The 26,022-nt window shown below is 36.7% G+C and overlaps 1 protein-coding gene across 2 annotated transcripts in view; it reads right to left on the bottom strand.

The window, feature by feature from the left end:
* Nucleotides 1-1,145: 1,145 nt before the first annotated feature.
* The window catches only part of syt7a (synaptotagmin VIIa), a 143,347-nt gene continuing 118,470 nt past the window's right edge, over nucleotides 1,146-26,022 (bottom strand). Inside the window, exons 7-12 of one of the 2 annotated variants that reach the window (XM_056272636.1) lie at nucleotides 10,447-10,558; nucleotides 5,650-5,911; nucleotides 4,945-5,114; nucleotides 2,893-3,007; nucleotides 2,593-2,792; nucleotides 1,146-1,457 (exon numbers count right to left, since the gene is read on the bottom strand). In XM_056272636.1, coding sequence (XP_056128611.1) covers nucleotides 1,353-1,457; nucleotides 2,593-2,792; nucleotides 2,893-3,007; nucleotides 4,945-5,114; nucleotides 5,650-5,911; nucleotides 10,447-10,558 — 964 coding nt within the window. In that variant the 3' untranslated portion in view covers nucleotides 1,146-1,352. The remainder of the gene's footprint in view (nucleotides 1,458-2,592; nucleotides 2,793-2,892; nucleotides 3,008-4,944; nucleotides 5,115-5,649; nucleotides 5,912-10,446; nucleotides 10,559-26,022) is intronic. The other variant, XM_056272635.1, reaches the window with a different exon arrangement.

Genomic DNA, 26,022 nt, shown 5'->3' with positions numbered 1-26,022 from the left:
ATGCACACATACGCGGGTAAAGGCAGTTTTTTCCCCGTTAACAGGAGGGTTTCTGTAAAAGACGAGCCCCTATCAGCACACACACACACAAAGAAACACGTCACTAGAGCAAAGTGTGGCGAGAACTATCCGGCGCAAAACTCTTTGCTTCTATATTTCACAGCAAATCTGGAAGAACAATTCTGATTGGTTTCTTCAAATGTCCTTTTTATGAAAAAAAAAGATGACTTCAAGTTTGTGTGTGTGTGTGTGTGTATTTTTTTCCCTTCCATCTGGATTTTCTTCCAAAAGTCCCAGAAGACCTGGAACGATCCTTCGAGGAAGTTGTTTTCTTTTCTCCGCCCCGGTGGTTAATGTTTTTAACGATAATTCGGTTGGATCTACGACACGTCACTCACAGCACACGGACGACAAGGGATCCCGAGAAAAACAGGGACTTCACTACTATTGTGCCAGCGATAAAGAGAAACCACAGAGGAAGAAAAGCAAAAGAGACAAGGATGGTGGAGTCCATTTGCTGTCTGTAAGTCTCCTTTCAGCTGAACCAATCGGAGCAGTTTACTTAGAAGAAGAAGGAAGAGAGAGAGAGAGAGAGAGAGAGAGAGGAGGATAGATTGAAAGAACAAAGATACGGAAAATCAGTTCAAGTGAGAAAGGCCTGGAGAGGTCAGGGATTTGGAGAAAAACAACTATAAACGGAGACGAGTGTTAATGGAAAGAGGGCGTCTCTTTCCCCCTCATGGCTTTAATTACAGCGGCGCTCCGGGGCCGTCGGACTCGCACGGGATGTCTGAGACCTGGAAAAATACAATTCCCAGAGTTCCTGCGACTTGATCCGTTTCAGCGGTGGCCAATTTAAAGGCTGCCAAATGAGCTCCCATGAGCCTCCGGGTCTAGACGTGGGGTTGGTTGGATGAGACGAGGCGATGCGTTCACACACCATGAAGATGTTAGACCTCTCCAGCCCGAGGAACACGGGGGAACGATGGATAAAACAACAGGAAACGTCATCCTGGTAACGTGTAGTCGTGGCACGAGCGCTCTCAGAGCATCTGTAAATGGCTTTGTTGGATTTCGTGACTATCCCAGAGTCCCGAACGGATGCTGATGCACAAAACATCAAAGAACCGCTTGTGTAATCAGCAATTGGTGAATCAGCAGGCCTTTACACTACATGTTACCAGAGTAAATAGAGACGAAAGTGGAGGAGAGATTCAGAAGCTCAAAGGTTAAAGGTTAAAAGTACCCGTGTTGTGCCGCCTGGCAGCAAGTTAGTCTTGTGCATAAGGACGGGGTTTCGGGTCAAAGGTCAGAAGGGGTTGGAGGGAATCGTGGGAGATGGAGAGGGCGAATCAGGCTTTGAGAGCGTGCCACTGCGCCACGTTTGTACGAGGCCGGCTCAACATGTCCTTCCAGTGTTTGACCTCAGCAGGACCGCTCTTCCATGACAAGTAGATCTGAGAGAGAGAACGAGAAAGAGATGCTAGTAAACAACAATGAGGGACACAGCAGGGTTCCCGCTCTTTTCAAAACAGTCTTTCCAGGTAGGGAATCGTAAAATAATTGAACGACTCGATTCCAATTCCTCTAAATGATACCGGTTCCTAAACGATTCCCCTGACGATTCTTTTAGTACTTTTGAAGAACCCTATTTTCACTGTTGATTCAGTGTGAGGGGTGAATCATGACTACAGCGTTCTGCAACACTGAACCACTAACACAATCGAAAAATAGAACCCAACCCTATTATAACTCAATTATATTATATATAGACACATATCGAGAGGTTACACACTCAATAATGTAAGTACAAATCCTCGAGCTTCTCCAAAGAAGTTCGAATTTATTTTAGTGAATCAGTTCATTTGGATAGTTAATTAAAAAAAATGAACCGATTGACAAAACTTATTTTTGAAGCAAAATATTTTGTTTAATAACGCTGTTTATCACTATTTTTTCTAATTAATTTATATAAATTATTGTTTTCTAATTTTATTAATTGTATTTAGTGTAAATGTATTAATATTTAATATTGTTACTGTTTAGTTTTTGCCAAATAAATGCTGTTCTGATTGGAAAAATAAATATAAATTTGACAGTAGTATATTTTATGAAAAATTGATGAATAATATATCAAGATTGATCACCCACTTATTTAGCATATCTGTAGTTTCTGTTATAACTTTTTCATAATAACATAGTAACACACAAACACACACACACACACACACACACACACATACATATATATATATATATATATTCTTTTACTTCTTTAAAATTGTCCTTTCTAAAGGATACTGCTTATCTACTATAATAAAGGATTGAATATAATAATTTTTTATATCAAAATGCAACAAGATTATCCTACTCAAATCTGTAATAAACGAGTTAGATCAAAATGAATCTAAAAGTATTAAGATTATTATTATCACCTTAAATCTAGTAGCTTATGTTACTGACTACACTTGTCTCCACATGACTACGTCATGTAATATTAAATCAGTAGCGGATTATAATTTTTAAGGAATTTACCCAGCGCTTTATATACACACACACACACACAATAGCACAGGATGCGCATATTGTCACCTTTCCAATGACATCGTTGCGGCTCAGTCGATCCTTGTCCATGACGGTGATGATGATGGTGGTCTCTCGGAGAACATGTGCCGGCACGTCAAAAGGGAAGGATTCGTTAAAAACGGGATTCAGGCAGCGTTTGATGGTCACTGTCTTCTTCTTCTCCACTCGCTTGTCTTTGTGCATTAGCCATACTTTTACATAGGGGTCTACAACCAATCAGAGAACGAGAGTGCGTGAGTTATGCAAATGACACTGTTCAATATTCATTCAACCAGTGTTTTTGTTATCACACGTGTGTCTGAGTACCTGAGGTTCCCCCGATGTCCATGGCTTTGAGGTTGCGAGCTTTTATGATGTTAACAGTGATGGTGTTGGCAGTGGGGTTATAACACAGAGACAACAGCAGATCGCCACGTCTTCCCTACAACACACACACAAACATAACACATGTCTTAAAACAGGCTTGAAAGAGCTTTGAGAGTTACAGCAGATAGGATGATTTTCAGAAAATAATGCTATAATGTTCAATCTGTTACTCATACACAGCTTGGGATGTAGTGGAATAGTGCTGTGGTTCTTTACACACAGTAACAGTTATATTTAATCATATTGACCTGAATAACCATTTTATGCTGAAATGGTTCTTTCTGTACGTGTTCACCCAAAAAATGAAAATGATGTCATTAATGACTCTCCCTCATGTCGTTCCAAGCCCGTAAGACGTCCGTTCATCTTCAGAACACAGTTTAAGATATTTTAGGGTGTATTCACACCTGCCTTGTTTGGTTCGATTGAATCGAACTCTAGTTCGTTTCCCCCCTTGGTGCGGACCTTTTGGGCAGGTGTGAATACAGCAATCGAACTCGGGTGCGGACCAAACAACCGAACCGAGACCCAGCTGAAGAGGTGGTCTCGGTACGGTTCCAAACGAACTCTGGTACGGTTCGTTTACGGTGTGAACATGAACCGACCCAATTGCAAGAAAGCACTGCGCCTTTGAGTTAACAGGCTTCCGTAGTCGGAGTTGCGTTATGGGAAAGTGATCTGTTGTAGCCTACGCCTACTACATTGCATCTGTTGCGCGTCTTTCTGCGCGTCGTGTGTGTGCATCATTGGAATGGAATGAATGAACGAGTGTGTGCATCAGGACATTCACATACAGAGCGTTCTCTTTAGTCTAATCGCGCATAGATGCAAAAAAAACAACATTTGCAGTTAATATAATGTAACGATAGTTACAATACAAGGATGATGCTGCGTTCATTTACGTTAAGCCTTTTTTGCACTTCCTGATTTCCCTACTTGAGAATCCTTGTCCAATGAATGGACGACCTTACCACACGTGTGGTTTTGTTTACAAATTTTGGTTCACTTGCAAAAAGAGCAGTGTGAAAGCGAACCGTACCAAAAAATAAAAAAGTATTTGGTCCGGACCAAAGCAAGTGAACTATCGGACTTTCCTGGTGTGAATACACCCTTAGATTTAGTCCGAGAGCTTTCTGTCCCTCCATTGTAAATGTATGTACGGTATACTGTCCTTGTCCAGAAAGGAAATAAAGACATCATCAAAGTAGTCCATGTGACATCAGTGGGTTAGTTAGAGTGTGTTGAAGCATCGAAAATACATTTTGGTCCAAAAATAACAAAAACTAGGACTTTATTCAGCATTGTATTGTCTTCCGGTTCTGTTGTGGATCCGCGTTCAGTGCCGCTGCTGACGTAAGACGCTGCTTACTGTGTTCCGAAGATGAACGGAGGTCTTACGGGCTTGGGACGACATGAGGGAGAGTCATTAATGACAACATTTTCATTTTTGGGTGAACTACCCTTTAAGGCCCGTTCACACCAAGAGCGATAACTATATTTGTGTCCACACCAGCGTACAATATCGTTATAAGTGTGAGCTGCGGTTGTGTCGTCTGCCGCTTTAAATGCAGGAGCTCTAGATGTGAGGATTGATTCAATGAGGTTCATTCTCGCGCGTCAAGCAGATTCTCTTTATGTTCACTGATCAATGTTTAAATGTGGATAAAAGCTTAAATTCAATCTGTTCATCATATAAAGTGATCGAGTCTCTTCAGAAAATGTGGACTAAACCACTCAATTCATATGGATTAGTTTAACGATCTCTTTATGAACTTTTTAAAGCGTCAAAGTGGTAGTTGCGTAGCTGTCAATGGAGGGACAGAAACCTCTCAGATTTCATCAAAAAGATCTTCATTTGTGTTCCAAAGATGAACAAAAGTCTTACAGGTTTTGAACGACACGAGGGTGATTAAATGATGACAGAATTTCCATTTTTGGGTGAACTTTCCCTTTAAGAGTCCATATTTTCCATTGTGTGTAGAGTCCACTCACGCTGCCATCACTGCAGGGTTTGAGATCCTTCCAGAACGACTTCAGCTGTCCGAGCTCCACTTTATTCAGAGGGATGGAGACCTCACCGATCGGGTCGTTACGGCTGAACCGATCGTAATCCAGCACCTGGAGATACAGCGTTCGTTCCCGCACCTTCTCATACGGGAACCCTGAGGACGTGTAAGACGGGAGGGTAGGATTCAGATTTACCCATTCAGAATGATGAACACAGGACATACTTCATCCAAACATCTAAACAAAATAATGTGCATAATGAAACCATTAACATTTTTGCACTGTGACAGTATTTTCCTGATGATTCAGCATATTTCCCCTCAAATTCCCATTACCGTCACATAAAAAAAAAAAATCATTATTATAATGAGTCCTGTACTTTTACAGGCTTTTTTGTTGTTGTCATTTTCATTAGTCTCATGTTGATTCTCATTACAATCTATTTGTTCAGTATTTTCAACAGTACATACAGTAATTACAATTTATTTGGCAGACACTTTTACCTTGCATTCAAGGTACACATTTTATCAATTCATACATTTCCTGTTAATTGAACCCATCCTGACCTTAGTGTTGCAACCGCATTGCTCTACTATTTGAGCAACAGAAATGATAATATAATCTATTGTATTGTAAAAGTGAATAGATTATAACTAAGATGTTTGGAAACACGGGTGATCCACAACTGACCTTCAAAAAGGAAGGTTTCGTTCCAGTGAGGGTTGAGATTTTTCCTCTTGACTTTGGTCTCGAGTTTGTGCTTTCTGTCGGGCAGTAGGTAGATTTTGACGAAGGGGTCGGAGGTCCCAGAGAAGTCTTTAGCGGGCAGGTCTTGACCTTTGAGTATCTTCACCGTCAGAGTCGTGTCTTGGAAGCTGTAGCCCAAGCTGAACTGAATCCGGCCCAGTTTCTCGCTCACTGGACCTTCGTCATCTTCCGACCCCGGAGACAACTAAAGAGAGCATGAGAGAGAATGTCGAATGTGAAGAACGGTGATGAGACAAAAAAAAAAAAAGCAATCTGGAGTGTTCTTAAAACCTGGCGTTTGTTGTTGTTTTTTCAACAGACACCTGCTGTTATTATTGATCATGAAACATGAGGCATGTATAAGATATTTAAGACATAAGACACCATAAAACATTAACCAATAGGTATCACCCATATTTGCCCAGCTGTTTTTTTACGTTAAGGATTGCAAGCATTATTTGTCTTACAAGTGTCCTCGAAATTATGTTTAAATATGCAAATGAGGTATTATCTGATTAAATATGCACTAATTTGCATACATTTCTAAAAATTGTATAAAGCCAGGTTAAAAATTGTTGTTTCATTTTTGTTTAATTTGACATATTACAGTTAAAGGTTTTTACCGAGGAGATTTTAGATTTCTCTTTTTATTTATTATTTATTAGAAAATAGCCTTTAATGATATGTATTATAATTGAAATCTACAGACGCAAATAGATAAAGTGCAATAAAATAAACACTTAAAGTTGTATTTTGGTCTGACACTAATCTGAAACAACACGTTATGAAAAGCACAATTAGTCTAATATACACGCAATTGACAAGCAGATTTTCTCTATTTGCTTTCACTTTAGACATAACCAACTTTGTTTATGTAAACCTTGTGTGTATTTGACAGTATCAGCGCAATAAGACTCGAAAGATTAGTCCAGTATGCAGGCGCTGTGACGGCTTTAGTTCCTGTGAGCGTCGGGTGTAACGCGCTCAGAAAAGCGCATGTTAGAACAGCGCATCAGCACGTGAATGACATGTTTAACTAGCCAGACTTTGACGCACATGCAAACAATGAACTTTTGTGAATTGCGGTGTCCCGTGAGTGTAACTCTACCTCTGCGTTTACATGTGATGTGATGTGAATGTACGTCGCGTTGTACAGTATGTTGAGATGAAGGCGCCAGAATTGAACTGATAGAATGCACGATACTATGATTTTTCTTCAAAAGCAGATCGTGGAGACATTTTAATCGTCCACGATCAAAAACCGCACGGCACACCCCTAGTTGGAAGTTTAAGTTGGTGGCGCTCATGCTTCGTTCGCGGTCGTCACGTGCGCATAGGAAACACGCCAGCCTATCGGCAAGGCTCATCGGCAGTCATATTCATATCTGCCGATGCCGATGATGGTCATTTTAAGCTTTTATCGGCCGATACCGATGTTGTCCCGATATCATCGTGCATCCCTAATTTTCACCTAATTAATATTCATAAGCAACTAGGGGTGTAACGATACCCTCATGTCACGATTCGATACATATCCGGATACTGAACTCACGATACAATATTATTGCGATACTCCAAGACATATGGTAAAATGTTAATAAAAAATGTACTGTTGATTAAAATGGTAAATTTGGTATTAAATTGTGTGTGTAAATGATTAGACTTGGACTTGGTGCTGGAAACCCAAAGCACAGCACAATGATGACACCAGAATAAACATATTGTAGAGACTTTAAGGATGAACCAAACACAAATTAATCTTTCTAATCTCTCATGGGATTCATTTAAATGTGATTCAGCATTTCGGATCTGAATACCACATTCCAAAGTCACAAGACTGGCTCCAAATTGTCTAGAAAACCCCCCAGAGAAGACTTTTATGGCCCCAGAGATAAGCCTAAACAGGAAGAACGTGTCACTGTTTTCATCCTTAAGCCAGACAAAGCTGCTCAAAAATGGTGAAACGAGGCCTGACCACCAAGGGGCCTGACCACCTTTGACCTCCCTCAGCATCACCATTGCTGAGCAGGACAGCGATGTAAAACAGACCACGCTTTCATGGAACGTGAGAGACTTACACAGACTTTACATATCAAACCCATTAAAACTCACGCAGAACAATGCTCCGTGGACTTAATCAAACATCATAATTCTTGTTGTTCCTACAATTCATGTTTGTATTATGCTTAGATCACATATAAATCATGTAATTGTGATATAACTGTGTGTATGGATGAAAGAGTATCGTGCTTCCAATCAAAAGAATCGTATGCCCTTAATTCAAAAGGTGGCTTGTTTGAAATCTGTGTAAAATGTTTTGTATGATTATAATAATCTATAATGTTTAAACTGGGGTCTCTTGTTCTCTGCTAAGTGCTGGAACCCAAGCAGATCCCAGATAACGATAAGTAGGAACTCGATCCACCTCCTAAAATGATGCCATTGTCTCATTGGTCAGAATTCTCCAAAAGAGGTTGGACTAACTTTTAAGTTAAAGACCCGAACAAAGGAGAGAAAAGAAAATTCGGTTCAGAGAGCAGTTCGGGGTTGCCGTTCGGTTCTGAGTTCAGTTCGGTGTTGAATTAAGTTTTGCGCCTCTCTCTAGCAACAGCAAGAGAGTGTTCCTGTTCGTGCTTCTCTCTGAAAACAACAAAGAGCGTGTTCGCACGCTTCTACATCGACCAGACCAAATTAGACCAGCAGACAAATAACCCATCGAGATCGGGGTTAAAACAGCTCATTCAAGCCATCTAACTCGTCTTACTTTCATTTCTTCCTTTATTTTCTTTTTCGTAAAAGTCTCGATTCAAAGTTAAGTTGCTGCGAAGTTCGTTTAAACGTCTCTCCTGCAACGCGCTTTGAACTGTAAAGACTCTTATTCGCCTGCCAATCACACGTGACCGGCTGTTCAGAAACTTCCATCCAGGCACTTCAAAGACAACCAGCCACACGGACCCGGCCGGGAAACCCCTTCGACGAAGCACCGCAAAAAGGGAATTCCCTAAGCAACGCAAAGACAAGCAAGTAACTTACTCCAGACTCTAACTGAACTGGTGCGTTAATGTAAATTGAATAACCTGTCTAAGAAAAGAAGGTTTAAATGAATGTTTGGTGGTTCGTTCAGGTCATGTCTTACAAAGTGCATCTCACTCTGAAAACTCACTCTTTCTCTCTCTTCCTCTGCGCCTTGTATGAATGTGTGTGTGTGATTGTGTTTAGACCTTAGTTTTATGTGTTTAGAATAGTTAATAAAGTCGTCAATATATTTGAAAAGATATTTGCCTTGTGTTGTGCTTGCACATTTAATGTCTTGTACTGTCGATCTAAAGTTACCTTGCTAATACATAGTGTTTCACTATAGATTGGATATTCATATCTGTTGCCAAGGTTATAATTACGGCCCGTTCAAATGAACTCTAAACGAGTCATTTGCTCGGTTCCATAGTGATTCGGTCAAGATTCATTGCAAATCGATGAATCATTCCTTTTGAGCTAAATTGGCCTTCCGGCCCCCCTTAAATACATTTTATGTATATTATTATTGTGTGATTCATGATTCTGAAGCTGAAAACACAGAATTAATTTAGACGAATATGCTTTCACTCTGTCACTGACTCGATATATTTAAAATAATGTTGCCCACTTTTTACTGGTAACAAGACATTTAGCATTATCAGATTCAGGACCAACAAATATTCCCCCATTGCATTATTACACAGTATATTCAACATTATATACAGTAGTTTAATGTAGTACTGACACAAACGTTTTTTGTGAGAAAAAAATTCAAGTTTACAGAGTTTTAATTTTGGGTGAACTATCCACAATACATATTGTTGCATTTTTGTATTGCGATATATTGTGACACGATATATTGTTACACCCCTATAAGCAACACTGTAAAAAATGATCGTGATTTTAACGGTAAAAGACTGTGAAAATGCTACAGTGCAAAACTATATACTTTCCTTATATACGGTAAATAACTGTGATAGGTCTAACGGTACATTTAATGTAATTTTACTGTAAAATACCGTTAAATTTACAGTTTTTGAAAGTGAAAAAGAACAACTCATTGTATAATTTACAGTGAAAAACGTAAATTGACATTCCCACAATTCCCTGCGTGACACTTCACATTTGATTTATTTTTGTTGAAATAACTGTTTCTTCTTAGTTCTTTTCTAATCAGTTATGTACATTAGGGTTTTATGTTACATGTAATGTTGTTAAATTAATGTTTATTGCATTTTTAAAATTTCATGTGTGTTACCATGATGGTGTTTAATGTTTGTGTGAATAACACTGTGCAGCTTCTACATAATTGTATTAACTTTATTGTGGAAAACTGCTTGTGATGAGCTTTGATTTATCATGTGATTTATCATGATTGTTGGTTGTCAGTGTATTACAATGGTACAAAACAGATATTAATACTTCAATAGGTTGATAAATTAACATTATATCAGATAATGAAATACGGTTTATTACTGTAAATTTTAAGTTAAGTCTGTAAAACCAATAACGTCGATACCGTATTTTTGATACCGTATTGTAAGCCAGTTTTTTTCCGTAAAAACAAAGGGATTTTTTTTTACAGTGAACGCTTTCAAAGACGTTCCTCTTCCTGTGTAAAGGGGCCGAACGAGCTGCAATGTGATTCAGACTTGACTTTATTTTCATGCCAGCAGTCAGACAGACTGTGCAGGACCAGGACTCGACATGCAAACACTGTCCTACCATCACCATGTCTCCAGTGAGCGAGTTGGCAAGGTCAGACACTGAAGAATGTCCGTCGGCATCTGGCGGCTGACCCTTAGGACTGTTCGCCGGCTTATTCCCCATATTCCTACTGCAGGGTGAGAGACACACAGAGAAACACGGGTTACTAAAAATACCAGTGATGAGTGACTTGCCCTGCGATTCTTTCTCTTTGCCACAGAATCAAACCCAGATGACCTTTTGACCTCTATGAGCGTTGACTCGTGTTATTCTGACCCGCTTCGTCACACATTTTAGAAACGGACAAGAATATGCAGAAGACAAATTAATCACAAGCATGAGAATGATTTTTTTTACTTTCGATCACTTGAACACAATAAAATGAAGCCACAACAGAGAGATATAAAAGAAAAATCACATAGTTCAAGCTTTTACACATTTCCTGTTATAAAACATAAAAACATTGTAAGACAAAATGTTACCTCAGTTTATAACACAGCCAAAAGACACAATAAACTGGCCAATATTCAGGGTTATTAAATATTTCAGCAAACACATAAAGCTGTCAATTCATCACGCCACGGTGCGGTCCGGTACGTTTCCGGAGGCTGGTGTCCGGAGTCAGATTTGTGCGGCTGGCCTGGACTGGAAAATTAACTTAATATGGGAATGATATGGGTTCAGTACAAGACAAGCCGGTTACAGGCATTTGTAGTATAATGTTTATTACCACAGACTTCATTTTGACTTAAAATAAAATGCTTATAGACACCGAAAATAATTTTGATTGTAATTGTGACTCATTGCTCAGCTAAAAAAATAAATAAAAATAAATAAAAATAAAATAAAATAAAATGGTTAATGCCTTGGGAAATAATGTTGACTCAGGGCTCCACTTAACAAAAATAAAATAAATAGCATATTGCCACAAAAAAATTATTAAAAATAAGTTAAAAATAAATAAATGTTTATTGCCACAGAATATTTTTTTTGACTGATTGCTTCATAAAAAAAATGTAATAAAATAAAATAATTACTGTTTAAAGTTAAAAAATAAAGTAAAATAAGGGTTTAATGCCACAGAAAATAATTCTAAATCATTGCTCCATAAAAATAAATTAAAAAATAAAATATGTATTGCCATAGAAAATCATTTTGATTTACTGATTGAAGTTAAAAATAAAATAAAAAATAAAATAAAAAATAAAATAAAACCAAATAATAAATGTTTAATGCTACGGAAAATAATTGACTCATCATTCCATGTAAAAAAATAAAATAAAAATTATTCAGCTTAAAGAATAAAATAAAATAAAATTGGGGTTTAATAGCAGAAAGAAAGCTCATATTTTTGTCAAGAGTTCTAAATTATCCAGTAAACCATATAGGCAGATAATATGTGGTCATGACATTGAAATAAAATAAAAATGTCTGTGGTAAGTGAAATTATGCCACAAATGCTGTCATCGAGCATAACGTGTACTAAACCCCTAAATATTACTGTAATGTTTGACTAATCTACTGAACTAGTGGACAGGACAAAACTAAACCAGAGCAGGGGCCGAAAGAGCAGAGAGAGAGAGAGAGAGACAGACAAGGTGAAAAGGACAAATGCAGACATCTGAATGAAACTGAGTGATCAGATACAAACCGAGAGACAGAAAGACTGAAAGAGAGACACACACACACAACACAACTACAGGATGAACATAGAAAAGCGATGAAGGCGGCACACGGATACAGACGAAACTGAGACACGGTGACAGCTGGAGGGAGAAAGAGAGACAAAAGACAGCGTAAGAGGAAAAGAGGAGACGCTTTTCTGTGATGGTAAGGCAGAAGATTATTCGCATGACTGGAGAGTCAAACAAAACCATGAGAGAGACGTCAACCAAACCAGCACAGCTGCAGGAGAAAGAGAGAGAGAGCGAGAGAAGACAACAAACCCTGGAGTCAGTCAGAGAGAAAGGAGAGTTAAACGAAAGCACATACAGAGATTAGTTCCACAGAAAACAAACGACGGAAAAGAAAGACAAAGAGACCAGGAAGGAAGCGTTTTTGTTTCCGGAGAGAGGTGAAGCTTTGAAGAGAAAGAGAGAAAATGAGCGCTGGAAAGACAAAAGAGAGAGAAGGAGTAAACAAATAGTGTAAAGGAACACAGCAAATGGCACACGCAGTCGAACACAGAGAGCGGGAGGGGATAAAAGAGAGACATCGGGCAGATCAGACCGTCTTTAGACTGGCAGGGCAAGCGCTCTGAAGGGTTGACAAACTTTTCATCTTTACTCGCCCTCATGTCCTTCCAAACCTGTGGGACTTTCTTTCTTCTCTGGGACGCAAGAGAAGATATTTTGAAAAACGTTGAAAAACGGTATTTACAATGAAAGTGGATGGTGACCAAAGCGGTCAAGCTCCAAAAAGGGCATGAAAGCACCAAAATGAAGTTCATACGACTTTTGTAGTCTTCAGAAATCATACAATGACTTTTTCTGAGGGAAAAGTCTGACATTTAAATAGCTATTCGCTGTTAATCGTTTCACATAATAGGCAGAAATGCACCACATTAAATACAAAAAATAAATACTGAAATTTAAATAGCGATTCACTGGAAATCTTCACATTCAGCCAAACTTACACTAGAAAATTACAACAAAAAATAAGATAAATAAAATATACATTATTGTTATTATAAAATAAATTCAAATATAGAATTTAAATTTATTTTAACTGAAAATATTTTCATTTCAGAATTTGAAAATTAAACAATGAAATTTTAATAACGATTAACTATCTTTTTGCAGGCAGCCAGACATGCACCATGAAAATAAAATTAAATCACATAATTCATTGAAAATCTTTTCATATACAGACAAAAGTACAGCAGAAATATAAAATATTCAATCAAATAAAAACACTGATATTCAGTGATAATCTTTCTGCATAAAGTCAAAAGTGGACCACAAAAATAAAATAAAATAATAAAATAAAATAAAATAAAATAAAATACTGAAATTTAAACTGCTACTCACTGAAAGCATAAAGCCATAAGTGGACCATAAAAAAAAAAAACTATTCAACGAAATACAACGAAATTCGCTATTCAACGAATTTTTTTTTTCATATTGCCAGATATGCAACATAAAGTAAAAGTTTTTGTGTTTAGGTCGCCTTTAAAATGGTTGTTTTGTGTTTTCTTTTTTTGGAGCAAGAGCAGTTTCAGTTTTCAGTCCCACAGAAAACAACATGAGGGTGAGTAGACGAGTATAATCATATTTCAATATGTATAACTCATAGTCCCAGCTGTATCCGCACCAGTCTAAGGAGAGCTGCGGAGGTCCGGGAGGACGGATCTGACTCGGGCGGGAGGTTTACGCACAAACCATGAAGCGTCTGTCTGTCAACACATCTGTTTCGGGAAAACATCCGCTCAATGCTGTCACTTTACTTCAAGGCTAATTCACTCAAAAGCCGCCACGAACATCATGGCCGAGTTGTTGAAGACACACAGACGTAGTCGTAGCGGAGACGAGAACACATCGAGCAGGCAAAGCAACACACACAGACAGACACACACACACACACACACACACACACACACACACACACACAGACACGAGGTTAGCTCGGGAGGGGAGAGAGACAGGGCTGTAAAATCCTCATCAATATTCAGGGGAGGTGTCAGTAATTGGTTAATTGTGAACTGAATGCAGCTCTGATTGGCTAAATCTGTTAATGAGTTAGTGTGCTTGTTAGGTCAATCCTATTGAACCCACACACATTCAGCTGCCATGAAAGATGAGAACAGATGGAAAAATTATAATGACAGAAAGAAGAAGCGGATTTCAGGGTCTGAAAGGACGTTTAAAGTTGGTATAAAGTCTTCTAACAGTTTTAAAGGGGTCATTTGATGCTTTATAATGTTTTACTTTTCTTCTAGTGTGTATCTGTCTGTGATTTGAAACCGATGACATTAATAACAAATGCTTTAGAAGCCTTGAAAGCTAAACTCATGATTATGGTAATGAGCGTTACATTTCTGACACATGCTTGAGGTGTTCGGCCAATCACAACGCACTGGGTCAGCTGGCCAATCAGAGCACTCTGAGCTCTTCAGAAGGAGGGGCTTAATAGAAATCAGTGCATTTCAGACAGACTGGTGATAAAGGGGCTGCAATAATGTACAGTAAAAGTAATGTTTTCTTTTTATCATTAAAGCACGGTAAGCTGTTCTAATACACCCAATAAACAAAATAATGAACTTTTAAAGCAGCATCATATGGCCTCTTTAATTCAGCATATCTCATAAGAAACATTTCAAAAGCAGTTTCAAATAATCATTGTAGTAATAGTTTTCAGGAGGTAAAAAAAGCAAGTGCTTGGAAATGAATCAATAATGGGCGATTTATCCATAAAACATAGAACTATCATTATTGATCACATTACACTGTTCGAATATAAAGTGTCCAAGGCAATATTAAAAAGTTGAGGAAACAGTTGACGCCTGAAGACTTTCTGTTAGATTCAGTAACGAACATCGACAAGAGAAGGATGATGACAACTCTATATGTTTTCTAGATAATCTTCTCCAAAGATGAAACCTGGACGAGTTCAGCGGTGAGCGAGAACAGGTGAAATGAGGAGAGAAAAGAGAAAGAACACAATGAGCATCTCTCTCTTTCTCTCTCTGTATCTCTCCGTCTGTCCTCCGCTATCGATCGAGGGCAGATAAAGGACATGTGGACGCTGAATAATTCATTCACTGTAGATGTGACTCGCCTGCAGGTTATCCAGAAGTTCGGCTCAGTAACCGCTTTAACTTTAGCTGTCAGCGTACAGGTCAACATAAAGATCTTCTTCATAAACCTTTCAACAGGACGCTTTATAAAATCGATCCACCTTTGAAGTTGTTGTGAAATAGCAGAACAGACTATATTAAAATAATGGACTAAATAAAAAAGTTTAGTGTCTTTTTTTATTGATCCTGTACATGTAGGCCTAAGTATCGAACACTTTTGTCTTATATCAAACCGAGTAATTAAAAGTTATGCTTATATTATATAAAATATTTTGTATAATGCTTACTAAAAGTATTGAACACTTTTGTTTTATATAATATTTATAGTGTTGCTGTTTTATAAAAGCAATGTGCAGATAATCATGTGTTTATTTTAGTTTCTAAAATTTTATATTTAATTAAAACGTATATTTTAACTTTTAATTTTATTTTTAAATAATTAAATATTAAGTAAATAAAATGTATACAAATGAATAAATAAGGTATATTTTATATAATATTTACTAATCCTTTTTTAATACTTTTGTTTTATATCATGTACATTTTGTTGCCGTTTTATAAAAGCAATAAGCAAATGTTTATTATATTGCTAAACTTAAATATTTAATTAAAAATACATTTTAATTGTAATTTTATTTTAAAATATTTAAATGTGATGTAAACAAATAAAATAAAATAATGAATTAAATAAAATTTTAATTTTATAATATTTAGTAATATTTTCTAAAAGTATTGACATTTTTGCATTAGTAATTATTATTACATTACATTTGTTTGGTGCATATATCCTGATTCACTCGCCAAGCATTCACATCTGCATACTTGACTATATTCTGGCCATAAGGGGGTTTAATCCCCAAACAACACTTTTACCATGGTAAAAACGGGCAAACTGCTATTTTTGAGTAAAGCTCATGGATGTAGGACAGCACAAGGAGAAATAAGATGGAGAGAAACAGATGATTTCTCTTGAACTGAAGTGTATAAACATCTCCCACACATGGAGTAGATGTTTTATATTTATGAATAATGTATTTATGATTATTAAGGGCGCTGATGAGATGCAGACGGCAGCCTGCAGGTGTGTGGCGTCACCAGTAGGGGGCGCACAGAGCCCAAATTCCCCCCCCGACATCTGGAATGTGCTCTTCCAAGCGCTCTCACCTCGAAAGTGGGCTGTTGGCATGGCAACCGAGGGGTGGTGTGAGAGAGAGTGTGTGTGTGTGTGTGTGTGAGGGATGGAGGGGCAGCAAACGGGAGACCATATAGTACACAGACAGCAGACGAGGAGAAGGATATATGACAGGTACAGGTGAGCGCCTCGCTAACACACACGCATGGACGTACATGACACACACACACATTCAGAGGCGGGCTGGAGGCGGGTCGCTTTGGGGTTCACCGTGACCTGTTATACTATCCTGCGTTTACCTGCCCCGGGAACCAACGCACGCACCTCGCTGACCCGTCCAGGCTGGAGAGGGAGACCGCGCTCCCCTCTATACAGATTCCCGTCAGAAACACACAACACAACATCATGCCATCGCACGCACACACACACACACAGCGTACTAGAGATGATTACATAACCAACCCACGATGCACAGCGGCATGAGCGTGTCCACAGAAACTCATTACTTCATGTGTGAGTGTGAGATGCAATGGGCCTTCTTTCGAAACAAAAGTCAAAGCCAACACACACACACACACACACACACTGCTGTTAGCTCATTCACTTTATTCAAAGCGTGTCATAATTTCTTGGACAGCAGCCTTCTTCCACACTATAACACACACACACACACACACACACACACACACACACACACACACACACACACACACACACACACACACACACACACACACACACACACACACACACACAGACACACACACACACACAGATCTAATATGTGCTCGAACACAGCAGAACAGCTCAATTAAAATCTGATGCTCCTGGGCAAAGACACACCAAGTTTCCAATAAAAATCCCTAAAGGAATAGTTCAGCCACAGATAACAATCATCTACGCACTCTTTATATCGACTGTGGACTGTAACGGAGATGTTTAGCAGAATGTCCAAGCTGCACTTTTGAACTTCTCCTTTGCATTTCCACAGAAGAAATTATTAATAATAATCCTGTCATGACAACTCTCGGGAGTGTTTGGGTGACAATGTTGATATGTCTGGTCTTGGCGGAATAGATCTGCTCCTGCCAACACACACACACACAACACACTACTGTGAGCGAGTAAGACATGCTGCTGCTGTACGATATAGCATACATGAATTACCCGTAGCAGATCTATACAGGTGGAGCTGGGGAAGGAGGAGGGTTTCTGAACGCGTACTTGAACCAGTATTTGAAGATTAAGCAGCGAGCTCATTGGCTACTGATACAGCAGGAACCAATCAGCTGTGCCCGATAGAGAATGATGTGATTGCAAAAACAATGTGATTTCTTTTTTAATTCACCAATCAATTTTTAGGTTTCAGAATTTTTTTCAACCAAAGTTTGTATAAAGATGATATAACTGAATGAATTGATATAACATTTTACTTTATGCAATATGTGGGTAAAATGGCCATGGATGGGTTTTCCTATTCAAAACACTGCATCTAATGTGCATATTAATGTGTTCTTGGGGCAGCATGTAATGAAAAAAGATAATAACTGGAGTAACAATTGACAACCTTTTCGTAATATTTCATAGGAATAGTGATGTATAATTTGTTCTTTCCCCGTTCTCCCAGAATGCCTGATAAACATGCAGTCCTGATGTCCTCTACACACACACACGTATGAAATCAATGCCTTGTTTTGTAACAGAAAGTCATATTATGATTAGAAACCCCATTATGTTTTCCTGAGATGTAGATTTATGAAATTAGTCTGATTTAAATTATTACAAAATATTATCTTTTTCCATAAGAGTGCTAAATCTGATCACTAAACGAATGTCAGTCACCAATGAGAAGAAGTTGTGATGGTGAAACCTCTGAAAAGCCTGATATGCTCTTTACAGGACATCCAGACTCAAAGAGAGACATTCACTCAAATATAATGTCCACTAGTCTATTCCTGGGTCCCAGGAAAGGCATAATAACGTCAGCACGTAACAGTTTCTGCTCCAGACAGGAATGATTCATCAAATGATGTGTTTTGTTGAGGTGTGTCATTACCAAGTGATTAGACTTATAAAACAGGTCAAAGCACTGAATGACTGACGTCTAACTCTGGCGCTGTGGTGTGTGAGAGGGACAGAGACCGCAGGCCATGCGAATCATGAAACGCTACGAGGCTTTTTGCAAAGTCAGCATGTTAAAACTTGCTGCGTCCAAACAAACCCTGTTCCTTTCGCTTCATCCACCCTTTCGTCTCTCCCTCATTAATACACCTGCTTTTAAACACACACTGCGCTCTCTCTTTATCTGCAGCTAATTACAGAAGATTATCCACTCGAGTGGAGAGCTAGAAGGCGACACACACACACACACACACACACACATACAGCTCCATTATTCTGCAGGAGTTTGACCCTCAGATCTTCTACTCGTCTCAAGAGCTCACGCTCACGGCTATTTGTCACTAGATGTCGTTCCTACTCAACTTATATGGAGTAATCTAGAACACACACACACACAAATAAGGATTATTCGAAAATTGACATTCGATGAAAACATTGAGCTTAACATATACGGGTGAAACTCGAAAAATTAGAATATCGTGCAAAAGTTCATTTATTTCAGTAATTCAACTCTAAAGATGAAACTAATATATTATATAGACTCATGACATGCAAAGTGAGATATTTCAAGCCTTTATGTGTTATAATTTTGATAATTATGGCTTACAGATATGAAAACCTTTTCACAATATTCTAATTTTGAATTTGGGGTTTTCATAAGCTGTAATCCATAATCATCAAAATTATAACAAATAAAGGCTTGACATATCTCACTTTGCATGTCATGAGTCTATATAATATATTAGTTTCACCTTTTAAGTTGAATTACTGAAATAAATGAACTTTTGCACGATATTCAAATTTTTCGAGTTTCACCTGTATATATATGATAAGTTAAAATGTATATGTAAATATATAATAAAATATTAATATAAATAATAGATTAATAACAATATACAAGTATATATAGAGAGTCTGATTATTTTTGATTATTTTATTAATATATAATTGATATTAATATTTTACTATATTTATAAGAAATAATATATATATATATAATATTAGTTAAAAATGATAAATATATAGCAAAATATGAATATAAATGTATTAAATTGAAAATTAACATTTGATAAAAACTGAGTTATATATATATATTAATATAATATTTTATAATACAATTTTATATATCATATTATTAGGTAATATATAATATTATAGTTAACGTTATTTATATATAAATATATAATAGGAACTCTGACATTAATATTCTATGTTTTATTGTTTTTTCCCCGTGACCCAGTTTTCCAGTGTGTGATTATTGATTACGTTCACTTGTTCAGTGATTCTCTTAGTTCTCTTGTGTTTTCTCCAGTGTTTGTCTGGTGTCGTCTCTTTTATGTGGATGATTTTTGCCCGTTCATACGTTTCTCCTGTGTGTATTATTCCCTCGTCGTGCGCTTTGTGTAAGCAGCCACCCGTGACATATATAAATAATATTTACATATATTAACTTTATGTATATCATTTAAATGTACAAGTTACCATAAAATTTCATAAAAATGTACATCCTATAATGGATGCATGAAAATCAGAGAAAATAATGTGCTTGTGTGAAATCCTTTAGCAAATTAGCAAAGCTAATTCACATGCGAAGAGGTCAGCCAATCACAACAGAGATCATGTGCACAGACGTCTTAAAGGTACAGCAGCATAAACAGCCTGTTTAACTCTACAGGTCAGCGTAGACTAACAAAGTTAGTACACTAACACGTAGACTAAAAGCTTTTACTAACTTTATTAACAGGCTCCAGGGGGAAATGTCAATACAAATCATATATATGCTGCTATATAACACAGAAGGTTACACCACTAAGCCACTCTTCATTGCTGCAAACGTAGCTTATTCCAAAACTGTGTTGTGTGTAGGTTCAGACAGAACTTGCATAAAGAACTACATTATATAATCATTTAAATGATATGCATTTTTATGCAAATGTATGACCGCAACAATATGCGTATCCACAGCCACAATCCACAGCGTCCCGTTATCTGCATAACACTAGACGTGTCTACACACAAGCCGCCCACACGCTGAGAGTGTGTGTGTGTGTGTGTGGCCACGATTGTGTAAGATTGAACAGTCAATAAAGAAACAAGCTTTTGTCACTGGGGTTTTAATTCCTGCTGATACTATAATCCAGAAGCACCCACTGAAAACACGAACAGAAGTGTACGGATGTGTTTCCAACCACATAGTAACACTTTTATTCAGCAAGGATGCATTAAATTGATCAAAAGTGACAGTAAAGACATTTGTAATGTTACAGATTTCTATTCCAAAGACGTTTTCTATTCATCAAAGAATCCTGAAGGAATATCATTGTTTCCACAGAAAAATGTTAAGCATAAAAACTGTTTTCTACGTTGACAATAATCAGAAATGTTTCTTGAGCATCAAATCATCATATTAGAGTGATTTCTGAAGGATCATGTGACACTGAAGACACTGAATATTCAGCTTTGATAACAAACATTCAAACAGAAAACAGTTATTTTAAATTGTAATAATATTTCACAATTTTACTGTATTTTTGATCAAATAAATGCAGCTTTGGTTACGTCCTTCAAAAACATTTTAAAAATTGCACCGGACTATTTTTTACTAGTGTCGGCCGATAAATCAATTTAAAATCAGGTATAAAGATATGGTTTTCAAGGGATACAGGGATCAAGTAGAGGGTGAATAATCACAGAGTGTTTTGGGGGTTAGTAATTATCTTCAGTTTCATTGTGCTGTTATCATTACTCCATTTTTTTCTAATTTATTCTTTCCTATTATTTATTTAGCCTATTTATTTTTTCCTTGTTTAAATAATTGGTGTACATTTTGATTTGCTTTGGGGTAAAACAAAGTAGATGTGAAAATATTTGGAACGGGTGTCGATTATGTGTAAGCTTTTGATTTGTGGATAGGGTGGGATTAAATACGTTTTTTTTTCTTCTTCCCACTCCTTTTCGAATATGTAATGGACATTGACTATTGTTAGTTAAATTTTCTTTTGTGTGTTATTTTTATCATTTTGATCTGTTTACTTGATTTTCATTTTCTTGTCGGATGTTCTTTTTTTTTTTTACATAAATTCGAAATAAACTTTAAAAAAAAATTGTAAAATGTGCAAATTTCAATATTAAATTATATATATATATATACTATTATATATATGCACTTTTTCTTCCAGTAAAGTATATACTGTAGAATTTGCAGAACTCCAGGATTCCATTCTGAATAGTGTAAATGTCGAAAGCGTGCACAGTGTGTGAATGAGTTTCATTCATAGACTCAAACTAACAGAGTATAAAGAATCTGAGAGAGCCTACGGCTGGATTTACATCAGAAAGATCCTCTCTCTGACACAACACACTCCAGAGTCTCACAGCACTTATATTCTCTCTCTCTGTGTGTGTGTGTGTGTGTGTGTGTGTGTGTGTGCTTTTGAATCCATTCAATCTAAATGCCATGATCACAGTGGGAGCTTCAGTCCCGATCCACAGCAAAGCCTCGCTATAAAGGTGCCGCTCGCTTGAATCAACAGCAAAATGGCAGAGAAAAGCTGTGTGTGTGTGTGTGTGTGTGTGTGTTAGCATGTGAGACGCGACAAAGGGGACGTGATATGAATCTCTGTCTCTCGCTGCACACGGCACATGAGTGAATGACACGAAACCTGTCAGGAACACGTCTGGGTCACACCTCAGCCCACAAATCAATGAGAAATCAGGAAAATCAAGTCTATTTAAAGACTATTAGTATACTTTCTGCATTGTGATATTATATTCATCAGTATATTAAGCATGTTAACCTTGCATATTGTAATGTACAAAATAAACATAATCATAAGTACTAAATTAAATAAATAAAATTGTTTATTTAATTACTAATTGCAAATCCAACTGTAAGTACTGTATATATAATAATGGTGTTTGTATTGAATGTATGCTCATTTAAATAAATAAATAAATAAACAAATAGTAAATATATGTGCGTGTGTCATGCTTGTACTAAATTTTTTTTTTTTTTTTATAAATGTAATTATTAATTAATAATAAATTTCATATATATGCTTTGAAAAGCCACCAAAATAGATCATTTGAAGACATTATTGTAGCGGACAAGAGAATAATTGAATAAAGCGTCCAACTTTTAAAAGACTCTGCATTCGAAGGTGGTCAAATATATATATATTTTTAATCAATGCATGAAATTCACAGGCCTAATCATTTCTTTTTTTTGTTGTTTTGATGTTGTGGTGAATTATGACCCGGGCATCATAAGATTCACTCACACATTACAGCGTCAGTGATCCAGTACAGCTGTAATCTCGCTCATGCTGATTCAAGCACTTCACAGAGATATAACCATCCGATAGCACTTCAAAGCCTGTGTGTGAGTGTGTGTGTGTGTGTGTGTGTGTGTACATCATCTCCATCTCTGAGATCATTTGCTTTCCGCATTATATATCTGCCACTGCTTTAGAATAAGAGCTCAGCGATGTTGGTTCACCAGTGCTGAGCTCTTCCTGTTTGATTCTCATTCACTGGGCATTCTGGGTAATCACAAGGAACGTGCCAACAGCTAGAAGGCTTGGCCATTACGACAGTCTCTCTCTCTTTCACTCTCTCCTTATTAGTCTGCTAGCTCTTCCTGGCTGAGTTAATTGCATGTGTGTGTGTTTGGCGAGCCCTGAGTTTTACTCCAGCCCTAATTAACCAGAGAAAAGAGAACGAGAGAAAAGAAAAATGTGTTCGAGTCGGAAAAGAGAGAGAGAAAGACCAAATAAATCACCCAGAACTTCTCTGAGTCAAGTGGAGATTCAAGAGAAAGTTCACCAAACGGTACTGAACTATAGCAGTGTCGGGGAGTGTTACAGCACAGTTAAAGGGATAGTGCACTCAAAAGTGAAAATGCTGTCATCATTCACTCACCCTTATGTTTTTCCAAACCTGTATGAGTTTCTTTCTTCAATAGTACAAAAAAGAATATGGGAAACCATACGTTGACGGTAGCCATCGACTCCCATTGTATTTTTTCCCCCAATGGACGTCAATGGGTGCCGTCAGATGTCTGGATAACAACATTCTTCAAAATATCTTTAGTTTTTCACAGAAGAAAGAAACTCGTACAGGTTTGGAACAACATGAGAGTGAGTAAATGATTTGAACTATCCCTTTAAGCTTCTCTTTTGAACAACTAGTTACACTACGAGCTATTAATGAAACATATCTACTACAATGAACATTATATTTTTAAGTATTATTTATTCTGCACAAAAACAATGATTATATTAGGGTGACAGCATAATATACAACTAATAAAACACTAATCAAAACATCCTAATTTACATATTTGAATAAAAACTGTGATAAGCAACTTAAAAAACAACATATTTCAGCATAAAGACAACCAGAATTTCCGAACCACTGAAGTTAACCATTGGAATGAATGAACAGATTCACTAAAATCTTGTATATTCCATTGCAATATTGTATTGTAATATATAGTGCCATTCATAAGTGAACATATTCATTTATTCAACACACACACACACACACACACACTTAAAGTTTTAAATGTGAAAAATTATATATATATATATATATATATATATATATATAAGTGTATATAATTTTTCACATTTAAAACTTTATAAAAAAATGTGAAATATATAGTGCAGAAATATTTTCTTATTTTCTATGTCTTTGTTATGAATTGAAAAGATTATAATGTCCGCAACACTGCTACTTACTCCCATATTTTAATAAAAAAGGCAACGTTTCGACCCTACTGGGTCTTCTTCAGGCAATAATTGCTTCTTTGTTATGAATTGCTCATAATCCTAAACTGAACAACACTGGTGTATTGCACTTTATGAGGTTGAGAGTGACAGTGCTTCGCCTCACCAGAGGAGGCGCTAGCAGCGCAGGAACTACAGGTGTTTCCATCATAATCAAGTCTTGCATCAGTCTGTATAATATTAATGGAGATCAGGGAGACCCCTAATGTTTTCCTTCATGTTTAAAGAGGCATCGGAGTGTGTGTCAGCTCCAGTCTCAGGAGAGTTACACCACTTCAGTCAGAGGCCTGTAAATTAGCCTCGACCAACGCATCAATACACTCGCTCTCACTGGCACACCACCAAACGCAGTAAATCATAAACCTAATGCCATACAGCGCCTGTTTGTGAGACTGAGAGAGAGAGACACTCACGTCTGCGTTCTCTAATTTAGTTGCGATCACTCGTCGGCCCTCCAAATGATCAAAAACTAATTCAGCCTCTGACTCACTGCCATTACCCAGCGCAGAAACATTCACCGATGATCGCTGGTTAGCCGGAGAGGATTTCCCCGGAGAGGTGTATGCCGAGTGTGTGCTGTGTGTTATCTATGATTATCTGTGTGGTAGCTATAGAGGCTTTTTTAATAAATGAACGTTTATGTGAGTGGCAGGCATAATTCTAAATAATAAAAACCCTTTGCAGAGCAATTCACTAAATGCACACACAAGAAAACAAACTGGAAATACCTTACTACTCATACTATTTCTGCAGTATGCATACTGTGAATTTTCTATTAATCCAAACCTAAGTAGTTGTTTGCGTAAATGTGCAGAATACAATATCCCCACAATGCAATTGGCATCTAATATATATATATATATATATATATATATATATATATATATATATATATATAGTACATTATTGTTTTCAAAATGCTAAAAGGACACTTTTTAAAATAAATATAGTTATTTCGTAAATTGGATTGGGTTTTTTTCCCCACCCTTTTCCCATTAAAATACAATTTTGAAAGATATTTAAAAAATAAACATGCAATTATTAATTACATAACATTTAAAGTTAATAATAAAAAATACATTTAAAAATGCTAATATATAAAGTGCCATTCATAAGCGAAAATTAACATGTAAAATATATATATATTAAATATATATATATATATATATATATATATATATATATATATATTAAAGTTCACCTCACCAATGTTTTTTGTAAAACTTGACAAAACTTTTAAAAATATATATTTATTTCTATATAATACATACAGAATGTACAACGTTTTATATTTAACTGCATAAAATATACTATTTAAATATATTTATATTAAAATTAAATTTCAATATTATATATATAATTGTATATATAATTTTTATATGTAAAACTTTATAAAAAAATATTACATATATAGTGCAGAAGGATTACTTATATGTAATGAGGTCATGTGATAATGCAGCATATTGTTTGAAATGTTTATTGTTATATGTTGCACTTTGTTTCACATGCAATTTATATAGTGTACTGCATATTGCACAGTAGTTTCCATTCCCAAAACACAGCCGGAGCGGGAAACGTAAAGCTAATGAGACACCTAGTGAGAGAGAACAAATATAAAAGCATAAAAGACTAGGAAAAAAGTGTGAACTTGGGAGACGTGTTCAAGGAGAGTGGGGATAAAAGGATCTGACGCTAAAGTCAGAGGATGAAAGAAAAACAAATAGGCATAAAAATGCCAAAAACAGAAACAAACAAGA

The sequence above is a fragment of the Rhinichthys klamathensis genome, unplaced genomic scaffold (genome assembly GCF_029890125.1).
Source record: "Rhinichthys klamathensis goyatoka isolate OS25496 unplaced genomic scaffold, OSU_Roscu_1.1 h1tg000341l_1, whole genome shotgun sequence".
NCBI classification, from domain to species: domain Eukaryota; kingdom Metazoa; phylum Chordata; class Actinopteri; order Cypriniformes; family Leuciscidae; genus Rhinichthys; species Rhinichthys klamathensis.
The sequence above is the reverse complement of the archived record's forward strand: the minus strand, read 5'-3'. Positions and strand labels throughout refer to the sequence as shown.